Below are 15,273 nucleotides of genomic sequence, written 5' to 3' on the forward strand. Positions count from 1 at the left end.
CAACTTTTCTGCATGAAAATGAATTCACTGTGAATTAGGACATCAGCATTATTCTTAGGTAACAAAGATTTTTTTCAGTTTTGCATCATAAAACATTTATTTTGAAGTGTTTCATGTATTCCCCCTTAGATAATAAAACTTTTCCTACTCAGAGAAATCTCTCATATGTTTACATTTGGTAAAATTTTATCAAATACTAGATAATGCCTGTAGAAAACATGTACTTAGACATTAATTCACCTTTGTAGATTGTTGTCAGTAATTTGATATAGACATACTCAGAATTTTTTTTTTTCATTTTTCTTTTGAAATTTATTTTCCAAGGCTGGAAAGTTTCTGACAGGATACCTTATATGAGGAAAATAAATTATTCTTAGAAAAATAAAAAATTCTAAGAAAAAAATTATTCTTAAAAAAATTTGTTTAGAGAGTTTAGGATATGAATATCATTATATATAAGAAACATCAAAAAGGGTTTCTTGTAAATCTTTCATTCACTGAACATGTTATCTCATTTATTTGTAAACACATTTATCAATTTTATTTCATGCATTGCAAATATCTGACTCAGGAATATATGTACAACATTTCAGAACATATCCACCACCTATTTCATATAGTATGCTAATAAAGGATAAATAATGCTTTTAAATTATAGGCTGCTATGCTTTTAACATTTAAACATAATTTTAAAATTATTTAAAAACATGTTAAAGAAAGTGATAGTCTTGATTAACTAGCTCTGGGGCCTAACATTTTTACCTTTATTTCATTGTATTGATTTGAGATATAAATATAGGGCTAGTCATTCAATTCAATTTTTTTTCAATTTTCTTTAAAGTTATTGCTTGATAGAGCAAATATAAATTTTTAAGGAAATCAGTTTAAGATAATTTCTTTAAAAATTTAAATTTTTTTAAATATAACATGCAAAAAAGTCCATAAAATATGCATGTGCAGATTTCCAAAGCAAATCAACACCCCAGTAAAGAAATAGACCATTCAATGCATGAGAGGGTTCCGTATGGCCCCTCCCAGTCACAAACTTATTTCTCTTCCCAGTGGTAGCCACCGCCTAATTTTTGTAAAAATCACTTTCTTGGTGGTTTGTGTTTTGTTGTTGTTGATAACTTTAACACTGGTTTACTTTTATCTGATTTTGAACTTCATGCATCTGACTTCTTTTACTCAAAAACCATGTTTTTTTAAATTAATATTTTATTTTATATAATTCTTACATCATTTTTCATTTTTGTACAATGTATGCATTATTGTTTTGGTTATATCCCCATACAATTACACCCCCCCCTTATTTTGACCCTAGTCCTTCTTCTCCCCTTCCCTCCTCCCTACCCCGTGGTGTGTCTCTGGTTTATAGTTGCTTGTTGATTTTGATTTTTACTTTGTATTAATTAATCTTTTTCCTGGTCCCTTATTTAGGTTTTCTAAATTCCTGCTATGAGTGAGACCATCCAGTATTTTTCTTTTTCTTTCTGACTTATTTCGCTGAGTATGATCCCTTCTAGCTCCATCCATGTTGCTGCAAACTGCATGTGTTTATCTTTTTTGATTGCAGAGTAATATTCCATTGTGTATATGTACCACATCTTCTTGATCCAGTCATCTATTTTTGGGCATTTGGGTTGTTTCCATGGCTTAGCTATTGTAAATAGTGCTGCTATAAACATAGGGATGCAGGTGCTCTTTGGAATTAATGTTTCTGTGTCATTTGGGTAAATACCTAGGAGTGGAATTGCTGGATCATATGGAAGCTCTATCTTTAGTAGGTCAAGAAATCTCCACACAGCTCTCCATAGTGATTGGACCAGTGTGCATTCCCACCAGCAATGCAGGAGAGTTCCTTTTTCTCCACAACCTCGCCAACATTTGTTGATGCTAGTTTTTTTAATATGTGCCATTCTCTCTAAACATGTTAGTGAGATTTACCCATATTGTTTCAGGAACTGTAGTTCATTTTCATTGCTCTGGAGCAGTGCTGTCCAATAGAAATACAGTGTGAACCATGTGTATAATTTAAAATATTCTCAAAAATAGAAAAAGGAAAAATATTCTGATAGCCTCATTTAAAATGAAATAAGTAAAATTAATTTTGATTTTTTTCTCAGTATATTCAAAATATTCATCAAATAGTAAATAATAACAATGTTCATAAATATCCATTCAATGAAAATATTGATATAGTTTAATCTTTTTCATCTTAAGTCTTTGAAATCTGGTGTCTGTTTTATACTTACAGCATATCTTGAATCATACTATGTCCACATTGCAGGAGTTCATGTGGCTAGTGGCTACCTTATTGGACAGCAGAACTCTGTATTTGTCCATTCAACTATTGATTGTCCTTCTTTTGAATAGAGTTGCTGTCACCATTCTTTTTAAGTATCCTGGTGCCATAAGATATTTGGAACATTTTTTTTTTTTTTGGTCAGTAAATCTACATATTCAAATTTATTCTAGTACTCCTCATATCAGGCTCAACTTTGTTAGACTGTCTATCATAAGGTGTGTAAAGCATTTTATTGGTGAAGTCTGCCAATGTTAAACAACAGAATTGTAAACAACCCTGTCATAGAAGCACCTTGGACCCACCAAAAGCACACACACTCAAGGACTTTTTCAAATAGACTTATATTCTGTTTCATTCATAGTCTTGCTGCCTTGTGAAAATTCAAACCAGCTAAGAATCATCTCAGATTTCTCAGGAGTCTATTTGTAGCTGCTTAATAAATTCTTCAGTGGAAGCAGAAAAATAGGATATTTTTCAAACTTTTATGCATTGCGGGATTTCCTCCTGTTTCCTTAATTCACGTAATCCATTGTGGCCACTATGTTCTCTAACTTTTAGTTTAACCAGAGGTCCATGTCATCAGTTAGTTCTTTGTTCTGCATTTGTCTGATGTTTGAAGAGTAGCAGCCTCCAGTGTTGTTGATTTTTTTTTTTTTTGATCTAAATGTGTTTTAAATTCATTTCTGTGTTGAAATGGTGGGAATAAAGAAACATGTAAAGTTGGATGCAAGACAATGTTCATGTGCCATTATATTTTTTTTCAGTTTCTAAAATTAGAAGAAAAAGATGTCTAAGGAAATAACAAGTACAAAATGCAAGTGAGCTTTAGATTTAGTGTGATTTTCAAATAACTTGTATGAGAATAGCTTCAGGAGAGCAGTGAACTTGAGCAGCTTATCTCACCAGCTTTCTCTCCACTTAATTTATCATCAGATTTGCTCTCAGCCTGGAAATGGGCCAATTACATGAGCTGCCTTCCTGCCTTCCACTCTAGTGTGACAAGTAGTAAAAAAGAAGAGAGGTAGGAAGCAGGCCATGACCTAAAGTGATGAAATGGGAAATTTGCTCCCTGGAGGGTCTTATTTTAACTGTTAGATTGATGACTTAGTGTAGGGGGTGGGATTAAAAATGTTTTGTGGTTACTTGACTCATGGTCCCACCTGCCTACAAACATCTGTACATGAAGCATTCTGTAATCTGTTTTTAAAGCACTACTTACTTATATGATTTTATGGGTGTATTTTTGTCTGAGAAAAATGTCTTGAATGAATATTGGGAAGAGTTGATTTTTCTCTGAGGAAACATTTACCTTGCTAGATAAGTAGTCTTAGGATAGGATTTATAAATTATTTTAGTAGGTATTGTAAAGACAAGGAAGTTTAGCTTATACAAATCCTTATTAGAAGAAAGTTACAACTTATGAGTAAATGCAAGGCACGCTGACAATGGTAGGTTTTTCCTTTTCTTTATGAATTTCTTATGAATTTATCCTAATGTTTCTATTAGTTGCTTTTCCTTATTTTGAAATATTTTATTTTAAAAATAATTTTATCCTGAGAAATTGAAAGCAAAGAGCTTGAAAGACAAGTCTATTTCAAGTGCATTGTTCCTCACAATTTCCTGGTAAGCTAGTTATTGCAGATTTATAATTGCAGTAGTTTTTTCATGTAGAAACTAATGAGAATGGGTTAGTTACCTACTCAAGGTCGCAGATTCAATGAAGACAGTTTTAATATAGACTTAGCCATCATAATAGTTTAGTCCTTGACAGTAGACTTTTTGTTACATCTCATTGTGTTTTCATAAAATGCCCCATGTAATTATGATTAGATTATAAAATTAACCATTGTTTGCTAAATAGTGCCTGTTAGATAGTTAATGGTCCTCCAAGGAGACTGCCATTTATACTTCTGCATTTTTTAAGCAAAATTGTTTGCTCTTGGTTTTATATTCTAATAAAACTTTCAGCTTCCATATTCTGAAACAAAGAGGCTGGTATCTTTGCTAAGCACTTTCTAGAAATGTACTGCTTTCTAAGCCAGTTATAATTCTGCATTTTTTAAAGCAAAATTGTTTGCTCTTGGTTTTATATTCTAATAAAACTTTCAGCTTCCATAGTCTGAAAAAAAAAGAGGCTGGTATCTTTGCTAAGCACTTTCTAGAAATGTCCTGCTTTCTAAATGCTAACCCATTCTTAGTTAATTCATTTATGACGTTTCTGGTCCTTTATACTTCTTATTAAAAGAGGTATGTAATAGATGGAATAAATTGTGACAGAGCATTGAACTTGAAATCTAGAAGCTCAGACTTTAGTATTGTCTTGTGATGTATTACCCATTTCACCTTGGTGAGATTCATTTTCTTATATTTAAAGTGCTCATAGTCTTTTCTAAAGGTGCTGGAAGAATTTTAATGATTAAATGTATACATATAATAATGATGACAGTAGTATTAAGATAACTGAGTTTACTTCATGCTGTGGCTTCTGCAAGTACTCACAATTGAGAAGAAACCTGTTAGGGGGTGGAGGATATTAGAGTTGTAGGTTAACTTGCTTTTCTCTGTCTTTCTGCCCTAAATTTCCTCTTACTCTATTTTCTCGCTATGCTCTTTCTTCTGCTGTCCTCCTTTAAAGGCTAACCTGTATTAAGCAGACTACAACAAAGAGGGATCGACTAAGGGGAAACTATAGCATTGCCCCTAACTTGGAAGAGCGAGAAAAGGAATCATTTCAATAGCCCTTCCACTCCTGGAACCCAGGCTAATCCCAAAGTAGGCTGTACTCATCCATCACTCCACTTGCCATGTTTTCAGAGATCATTTCAGTCTGTCAGTTGGAGAAGGGTTTTATTCACCTGTCAGATGAGGGTGGATACATGATATCAAAGATCTGTTCTACCTATGATTGTCTAGCTCTTTGGTGGTGGTGTTTCTACAGAGACACAGGAGGTGCCGTGCCTAGGCTCTCTCCTGCAAAGGTCTACCTCTTGTTGTCCTATGTAGGTATGCATTTATTTGAACATGGTTCTTATAAAACCAGCACCTTAAGTTCCATTTATGTCTTCCTGAACTGCTTAACTTAGCCTCCAAATGTCTCTGTGGCCCAGCCATCTTACATGTCTGTTCATTCAGGCTCTCTCAGATCTTAACAAACAGGCAAACCTGCTCAGCAGTTTCATGTCCATTGTGTAGCTTAGTTTTCCTTGAGTGTCAGCTCTCGTGGGGCTGAAACTGTGATCTGTATATTTTGGTAGCTTCCCTGAGGACTAAAGACATAATAGACCCTCACATTGTTAAACAAAAAATACCACCATCATTTTTCATTCCACTTTGCTCTTAGTAGGAACTTAGAAGTGAATTCTTTAACAACATGTACACATGCATGTTCCAAATTTATCAGTGAGTGACAGAGTCATCTGATGGGAAACTCATGTCATACCTCTCTTTCTTTTGTTTCCTAGTATATGGTCATGTTCATTGTAATTAGGCTTACATTATGTCCTAGGGAGATAATTTAATTATTACAAGTATATTCTTTATATTATAGAGCATTCTGAGCTTGACAGTTGTTGAAACAAAGGTACGCTCTACTGGTGGTTGATATAATTAGCAAATGTGTTTTATGGAAGAGAATTTAAGTTGCATTAAATATACTATCTCAAAAAGCAGTTGTGTGACACTTAAAGAAAATGAAAAAAAAAAAAAAGGCTTCATCTTGGAGAAGTTCTAGTGTAGAAAATATATGAAGATCAGACAAGTCCTTCTTGGCTCCCTACCCTTGGTCTCCAACAGCTCGTTTATTCCCACAAGATTACCCCTGCTGACACTGTGTTCAGATGTCTTCATGTGCACATGTATGTAATTAAAAAAATTTTTGCTGTAGTTTCCTTTTGTCTCTTAATATATTCATATGTTAGTATAAGTAAGTGTGTTACTATTTTAAATGTTGTGTAATATGCTACACTATGATACATTTAACCATTAACCCCCTGAATTTGAAGTTGTTTCCATATTCCTTACTATGTACGTGCTGCTGTGATCAACATCTGTTGGGGGCAGGGGGGAAGAGAGGGAGGAGAGAATTTGTGTGATTTTGAAAAGTAGATTCTTAGTAGTAGAAATGCCAGAACAAATGGTATATATATTTTGAATTTTGTAATTACTGTCAAATTGCCCTCCTCAAATTATGAGTATATCCCTTAAGTTTTACCTGAAATTTGATGTTTCCATAATATGATTTAAATATGTATTTACAAACATTGATGGAATGAATGTTCCTGTATTGGTGATACTATTTTTTGCCTTTCTGCAAGAAAATACTTCACTTAAGCAAAAAGAAGTAATCTTAGCACTTAAATCTCTTAATTTGAAGGAATCACAAATCTCTAGCCCTTAATGAATTTCCTAGGGTTATGCAGAGACAGTGAACTTGTTTCTAACCCCAAACCCTTTTTCCTGTCTTATTTTACTTCTAAATCTTCCTTTTCCTCATGCCATGTAGTCATCTCTGACATTACCCCAACTCTCATAATTTACAGAGGTTTGCTACCAGCTATGATCAGTTTTGTCAGCCTTGCCTCTTTAACTGACCCTAAGAGTCTCCATGTTGGCTAGATGAAATTATTTCCATCACCCCCACAAGTGGGTTTCTCATTCCTCCATTATATTCAGAATGTTTAGTTGCTGAGAAATTAGATAACCTAAGTTAGCATACCTTCCCCTTTGCTTTCCAGCTCTGTTACTGTGGGGCAAGTAACTGAATCTCTTCAGATCTCAGTTTTCTTTTTTGTAAGATGGACAATAAAGAGTGTGTTTCATAAGGTCAGCAGGGGCAAAGGAATAAATATTTGCTCATTTCACTATCATTGTGTTATGGTAGTTGACTTCAGTCTTCAGTAGCAGTAGTAGGTAGTTGAGGAAAATATTTGTGAACCAGTTTTTAAAGAATATCTTTTAAAATAATTTGAGCAAACCGTTCATGAAACTTGCAAACACAGATCTATTTTAGTAAATCTGGAGTTTGGTTATGCAAAAATGAGACTTTCTGAGAACTTTATATTTAAATATATTTGTATCAAATAATTTGTAACACATTTGTTAGCTAAGTAATGGAAATGGAAATTAGTCAATATCTTGAAATGAGGATTTTTAAAAAGATTTATTTACTTGTGCATACAAGAACTGGGGTACAGGCCAGAGGTGCAGGGGGTGACAGGATTCACCAGAGACAGAGTTGGAAGCAGAACAGGCAGAGCTACTGAAAATATACTGCTGAGGGGAGCAGCGGGTGAGACAGGAGAGAATCTGCTGTGCCTTGTGGGTTGTTCCCTGGCCGGCTGGGGATCGAACTCTTGCTGCAGAGATAGCTGATAGTTTCATCATGCTGTGCTTAACCCCTTGCATCACCAGGGAGGCCCTTGAGATGAGGATTTAATTAAGAGTAAAATATAAATTGTTTTTAAAGTGTGTTTTTTCAGTGCATGTTATTTTTCAGCAGTCTTCTGGTTTTCTTCCTCTCCAAGGAAAGAATTATTCTGAGTTTGAGTTACTAAAGTTTGCTGCCTTTACTTTTCCCTCTTTAGTGCCAATGGTTAATGTCAGGAATTTGCCTTCAGCTTGTAAGACAGGTGTATTGGTGCCTTTGTAAGTCATAGACTTAATGTTTCTTAGTTTTAACAGCAGGCACTAAAACTGTAGGAGATGGCATTCTTCTAGAGGTCCCCAAAAGAGGCTGAATTAATCACCTCTGCTTTATAGACATCTGCTGCCTGCCTTCTGTCTATATAGACTGAATTTGGCAATATAGTTGTAACAAAAAAGAACTCTGCTGCTTCAATGTATGATTAAAGCTTTATTGGATAGCCATGTTACTAAGTAGTTAGGTCACAATTAAGATGAAGATATAAACTGAAACCTTTCAGTTTCTTGTTTGAATTTGTTTCTCAGCAGATTTAAGAGAAGAAAAAAGCATTAACTTCCCCATTAAAACTTAAAACTGAATAATTCACATACCAAACATAACATAAACCAATTTTTAAAACGATTTATCTATGCATAGAAGAACTGGGGTATAGGCCAGGAGTGCGGGGGTAAGGGATTCACCAGAGACAGAGTGGGAAGTAGAACAGGCAGATTGACTGAAATACACTGCTGAGGGTAGCAGCAGCTGAGAAAGAGGTCTGTTGCGCCAATGGGTCAGTTCCTTGGCTGGGGATCAAACTCAGGCCATCATGGTGATAGCACTGAGACTTAACCCCCTAGGCCACCAGGGAGGCCCCAGCATAAATCAATTTTGATTGTGTCTTAGGTATATCATTTTGGCATTTTGCTAAGTAATTTGATGTTGCCTAATGCATAGAAGCAACTGTTTCCATGATATGAGAAAAATACTCATTCAGTGTGTTTTAAATACACTTCATTTATTATCCTGGAGAGGCAGCTGCTTGGTGCCTCAGTACTATGAATACTTTTCAGTATGAAGCTCTGGAGTGTACCACAGTGTTTAACCTCTCCCAGTAGAGAACCCCCCACACCCCAGCACACAGACTCCCCTTTTTATCCTGGCAAAGATGCAGATTCAGTAGATCTAAATTGTTATGTAAGCATCTTTTTTATAGTGTGCCTAAGGAGTTTTGAGATAATCTAAATTTTGAGAAGCTCTAGGATAAGGGAGTTTTGATATTGGGATAAATGAAAATTAAATCAGAACCAAATCAAGCGGTAGAAAGACTTGGACTCTGGTTCTTCATATTCATGAAATTGCCTTTGCTTTCCCTTTGTGAAATTACATAACTAAGGTAGGAGGGGAAGTTAAAATCACACATTCCTAGTTGGGAATGAGAGAATTCAATAGTTTCCCTTTTTTCTTTTTTTTTTTTTTTTGGCATGTTATTTAGTTTGTTTGTTTGATACATGCACTGGGTACAGTTGAGAGAATTCACAGAGCCATACACTGCTGAGTCTGCGCGCCATGCGGGAAGCATCGAACCGGCGCCGCAGAGGCAGGTTCGCAACCCAGCGCTTTAGTTTCCCTTTTTTCAATGGATAATTTTACTTTCTTTGAAGGCTTGATCCTTTAAAGAATTAAGCTTTGGTAATATAATGCTCACAAAAATTAATTATCAGCTGTAAAGGTTATAACATTTATAGTTATAAATAGGACCCCAAAAATGATCATTTTAAAACATTCTTAATGGATCATTTAATTCCATACATAGATTCTGATTTTCTGTCAACTGGGGGAATATTTAATAACAATTATATAACTACATGAATTATGGTTCTCATTCCATACCTTTCTCAGTGTTAAATGCTGAGAGGTTTTTTATTGTAGATTGCCATTAACAAGTAAAAATAAATTTTATAAATCTGCATTTTATACACAGCTTAGGCAGCAGTTTAATTCATAAAATCAAGACACTAGAATTTGAATAAATTTTAGCATTAAAGTTTAGCAAATGAATTTACTTTTAGGTGGTTTATTGCAGTAGTCATTTCCTGGTCTATAATGTAAATTACACGTCTTGTTCAAATCTTGAGTTGTGTTTGGAGTAAATTTGTTTTATTTATCACCAGGTTATCTTTGCTTTCATTCTTATGACTAAATGAGTATGTTTTCTACATGAAAAAATACCTAATTTTTATTATCTAGATTAATTTTTTATTTTTACATTATAAAATTTGAGGACTGAAAAGTGGAGGCTTAAGGTACTTAGATGATTTGATAGAAGGCACACAGTTTTTTCAAACTATTCCTAGGACTTAAGTCTTCTGAGTTCTAATCCAAGAGTGGGACCGCACACATCTCTCAACTTGTATGTAGATTTTATTAGATTATTTGCAGTAAAATTGGTGGGCCATTTCCCCTCTGCAGTGCTTCCTTCTTCCCTCCAACACTCTGGAGAAGTAAGTTCATTCTAATACTAGCTTACAGAAAACAAAACAAAATCAACAACCAAAAGTCCACAACTTGATTTTCTTAAAAGCTTGAGAAACATAATTCCAATTTTTAAACACTTGCTAGTAGCTTATCTCCATCAGCAGATAAACTGGGTAAGAGCAAAAATCTGTACATATGTACATATGTACAGAAATTTTAAAAGCTGTCACATTTTTAAGAAATATGATGGTGTTTTAAAACCTAGTAGCTTTTGTTTAAAGATTGATTTATGCTTTTAAGAACTAGGATGTAGGCCAGAAGTATGGGGGGTGGGGTAGGGTGAGAGGATTCACCAGAGACAGAGTGGGGAGCAGAACAGGTGGACTGACTGAAATACATTGCTTAGGGAGGCAGCGGGCAGGACAGAAGAGGTCTGCTGTGGGTAGCTACCTGGTTGGGGATTGAATTTGTGCTGCAGTAGCTGCGGACTGCTTCATAGTGCTGATGCCTAATCCCTTGGGTCACCAGGGAGGCCCCTAAAACCTAGTAGATTTTAAGGAAAAATGCATTGTGCAATTGAAATCAAATAAAAGTGATTCTTGGATTATGCTTTCTTGCACTTTTCTAACTTCGTAGGCAAAAAATGAGTTTGAGTTTATCTTGACATATTTGGAGAGTATCTGAATGTCTACCCTTTGGCTGCTTCAGGCCAAAGAGAAGACTGGGATTTTCTCCAAATCAAATTCAAGCCTACTTAAAATATTTGGGTATGTCTATGGTGAGCAGAAACTTCAAATCTCACAGGGCAGCGAACAGCCACAAACAGTAGCCTGACTTCTGTCCTACCCCCGAACACAGCCCCATCCTTGTCTTCTGGGGCAGGCCTCCTTGTACCGATAGGTCTTGGCCCTCAGTACCATAAAGAATAACTTTAGTGGTCACAAAAAATTGTGGGAAATAATCACTGTGAAGATAAAAGTTGGATTTATTTAGCTCATTTCATCAGAAGGGGCAGTGGGAATGGATAAGCAGTAGTTTGTTGGAGTTTTCCTCAAGAAGAGGAAGAAGAGACACATGTGAGATTTTCCAGAACAATTTTAGCAAGATATTGGGAAGAACTTAAATATAAAAGTAGAGATTGTAAAGTTCAGTTGTTTAGAGAAAAAATCTCTTCTGAATCACTTAGGTAAAGAATCTATAGCTCTGTGTACAGTTGTGTATGCAAATGGGTTTATGCCTGCGTCTCTCTGTCCCTAGAATCAAGGGAAGGCATGGGTTGAATTAGGGGCTCTGAATTCCTGTGGGATAAAGATATAGCCCTATTAATAAACTCTTTACAATATTATGTGTCCTTAAATCTTCCTATAAAAGAAACATGCTAACAAATACCTACAGACATCCCAATATCTGTCCTTCAGTCTTTCTTTGACTTAGTAGGCTTGACAGTCCCTGCCTCAATGCCTTCAGGGTTCAACTTTAGCTCCAAAGTTCTGGTAAACATTGTTTAGCAGGGGAGAGAACCAGGGGCCTGAATTTGGCAGTGTGATTATAAACAAGTCATAACCATTCTGATCCTTGTGTAAAATGAGGTTCATGATCTCTATTCACATTCAGGGGACATTGTGAGGAGAAAGTGAGATAATACATATGAGGATGTTTTAGCAGAAGTTCTTTTTTGAGAGGAACCTTTTCCTCACAGGGAATGTATACATGCCTTTATCTACTACTTTCCTCCCATCCTAGCACATGATTGCCTGATAGTGCCAAACTCTGGCTAGGTTTTAGAAACAGTGGTGAGAAATGATGTTAGGAGGTGGATGTAATCCTTACTCTTGGAGAGCTTCAACATGTACCTAGTTGCCTAGTCCCTAATTGGAACAGCTTTCTCCTCCTTACTTCTGGAAAAGCCAGTCTTTATAGCTTTTCCTAATAGCCTACTCATTCCCATTGCCCTTTGCTCATTCTGTTATCCAGACTTTAAATGTTAGCCTTCTTTAGGGTTACATCTTAGGCATTCTTACCTGTACTGCCTCCCATAGTATATCTAGCTCCCTAATTGAAATCTTCTCTTTTTTGACTGTTTCAAAGATACTTCAGATTGACCATATCTAAAATGAAATTCATGACCTGCATACTGTCTCTTTCACCCCAAAAGCAGTACTGCTCTGGTGGTCTTTGTGTCAGTGAATTGTCCAATTATCCAGTTGTTTAATCCAGAAACTCATCTTTTTCAACCGTCTCATCTTCCACATAACCACTTCTTCACTATGTCCTGTTGCTTTTATGCTTGAATTCTTGACAGTCTCCATTTCTGTCCCCACCATTGTTTGTCAGAATATATCATCATCCTTTGTACAGATCATCAAAATACCATCTTCACTCATATATTTTGCTCCCTTATCTATCCTCTACACTTCAGGTAGAGCTGGTTTTATGTAAATATATTCAAGTGGTTCCAAAATTTTGAAAGTATGAAGAGGTTTTTAGTGAAGAGCCTCCTTCTAATGTAATGAGATTACTCATCCTAAACATCCTTCCAAGATATTTTATGCATATTTAAAGAAATACTCACTCTCTTTTAAAAGTTTCATTACTTACATAAAAGGTGATACACTGTGTATACTTCTCTTCACCTTGATTTATTTTTCAGTCAACATTATATCCTGGATATCTGTCAATTCTAGTTCATAGAAAATTTCCACATTGATTTTTATGACTGAGTAATATTTTGAGGTAAAAATGTTGAAATTGATGGATGGCAGAACAAAACGTTTCTTACTACCTAATCGAGTTCACTCTTCCACTTTGGATAACCCTGTCACCAAATCCCATTCATTACTCTCAGGGGGGAAAATTAAGGTCCTCCTATGCAGGACTCTCAGGGTCTGGCCCTTCTCTTCTCCAGAGTTGTCTTTTACTGCTCTTCTCCTTGTTCTCTTCCTTTGAGTTGCAGGGACATGTACTCTTATTTCCTCCATGTGCCATGTTCCTTGCTGCCTGAGAACTCTGCTCAACTTCCTAGTCTCACATGAAGACTAATTTCTTTCTTTTCTTAACTTTAATTAACTTGTAATCTACTCAAGGCAGATCTCAGCTCAAATTCTGTTTTCTCAAGGTTTGCTTTCTGACCCTGGCTACCTAAAACAAAGTCTAGAGCTTTCTGATAGTCTCCTGGCACCTTGTCCTCTTCCTTTGAGCAGCTGAAATTATTTAATATTATGTACTTAGATATGTGATTATTAGATTGTATTTATTTAGCCCACTTAAAACTGTATTTCTCTTAGAGTTATTATAACCCACAATGGGTCATGAAATCAGTTCAGAAAATTATGATAAACCCTTTTAAAAAAAATGAAATAGAAAATACCAGATCTCGTCACTTATAGTCAGGGTACCTTTTCACTATACTTGCAGCTTCAGATTGATACATGTGATTCCCTAATCACTGAGCTATAGAGGTATGTGGGGAACAATGTAAGTGTATTTCTTATTAATGGTTTTAGTCAAAGAAGTTTGACAATCATTGAACTGGTTCAATCCTATGTCTAGCAGAGGCATTAGTGGCAAGTTAGGTAGTTGGTAAATATGTTGGCTGCATGAATGAATGAATGAATAAGTGAACGCATGCATGAGTACTTTTCCAGGGAGGTTCTTCCTTATAGAGACAGTAGATCCTGGTTCTAAGCAGGTGTTAGTGAGTATTTCCTTGACCAGTTGAGTGTGCCTTTAGATCATTAGATGAAAAGTACTATAAAACCACACCTACAAAGGTACTTTTTTAAGATTGATAAGGAGAACTATTATTGTTGTGTTTTTATATTTAAACTTTTTGGTTATATTTATGAATTTTAAGCCTTAAATAATAGCTTATTTTTTAAATAAACATAATTTTCACCTGCTTGAACAAACATCAAGATACTTTTTGAGTTTCTAACTTAGTCCACATACACAGGGCTTATTATATTGCTGTTATCTTTTTGTGTGTACTTCAGCAATAAAATATTTACGCACTTTGGCAAGGTGATACTACAACCTGGTGTAGTACAACAGCTGCACTGCCTGTTCCCATGTGGTTTGATTCCCCTTTTTAATCTTCAGTTTTCTGCAACTAAAGACTTATGTCAGCATGTAGATTATATAGCAGCATAATGGTGAAAGCTTCTTGAATTAACACACGAAAGAGAGAAATACTCTGCCGAGTTTACTTGGTTTCATATTTTTCTAATGTCTTTGAAAAACATTTTCCAAACGTTCTACACAGTAGAGCTTTATAAACATCACGTATTTACAAGACATTTTTGTGACTTTTTTGTTCTTTAGAGAACCTGCAAACTCATCTCCAAAGGTTTAGTATCTGATCTTAAGAAATGCAAATATCTCAGTCCTAAAGTAACCTGCATTTTTTTACTTATCGTGAATCAGAAAGTCCTGAAAATAAAAGAATGATTCTTATATTTATTTTCAGTCATAAATTTGTATATATAATTGAAATGGAGATTGCATTAAAAACTGTTAAGGCAAATTACAGAATCTTAATTCTTTTCAAGTTTATTACCAGCGCCCTTTTAGCACAGAGTTTTAATCTAGCATATATGTTATTTTTTCTTTCTGTTTCTAGGTGCTCCTGATCCAACAGCAGGTGCTAGTATAGATGATGAAAACTGCTGGCACTTAGATGAAGAGCAGGTTCAAGAACAGGTTAAACTGTTCCTTTCCCAGGGCGGGTACCACGGATCAGGGAAGCAGCTTAATTTGCTTTTTGCAAAGGTATGATTGTTTATTTCTAAAGAAATTTTCTAAACATATACATATACAGAGAGTATATATATATATATCATGTTTACAATAGGATAAAGACTTATATATATATATATATATATATATATATATATATATTTTAAAGACTAGAATCTCCATTAATCAACCAGTTAGAAACTTCTGTGTTCTATTGTAAGCTTTAATTTGCTTGGTGACCCTAGATAGGATATGAAATGTTTTTGTATCTCTCAGTTCCTATTAATAAGGTGGTGATAGTTTGTAGAATTTTGAAAAATAACAAAAACTGACTACCTTTATGTTATTTAAA

General features: G+C 35.0%; 1 protein-coding gene across 3 annotated transcripts in view; it reads left to right on the top strand.

Moving 5' to 3' along the window:
• Positions 1 to 15,273, top strand: part of ZSWIM6 (zinc finger SWIM-type containing 6) — a 176,275-nt gene that overhangs the window by 109,157 nt on the left and 51,845 nt on the right. For all 3 annotated transcript variants that reach the window (XM_054688129.1, XM_037529512.2, XM_037529511.2), the window contains one exon: positions 14,806 to 14,954. In XM_054688129.1, the coding sequence (XP_054544104.1) occupies positions 14,806 to 14,954 (149 nt within the window). The remainder of the gene's footprint in view (positions 1 to 14,805; positions 14,955 to 15,273) is intronic.

Source organism: Talpa occidentalis, unplaced genomic scaffold (assembly GCF_014898055.3).
Source record: "Talpa occidentalis isolate TD23 unplaced genomic scaffold, MPIMG_talOcc4v2.1 talOcc4.6, whole genome shotgun sequence".
NCBI lineage: Eukaryota > Metazoa > Chordata > Mammalia > Eulipotyphla > Talpidae > Talpa > Talpa occidentalis.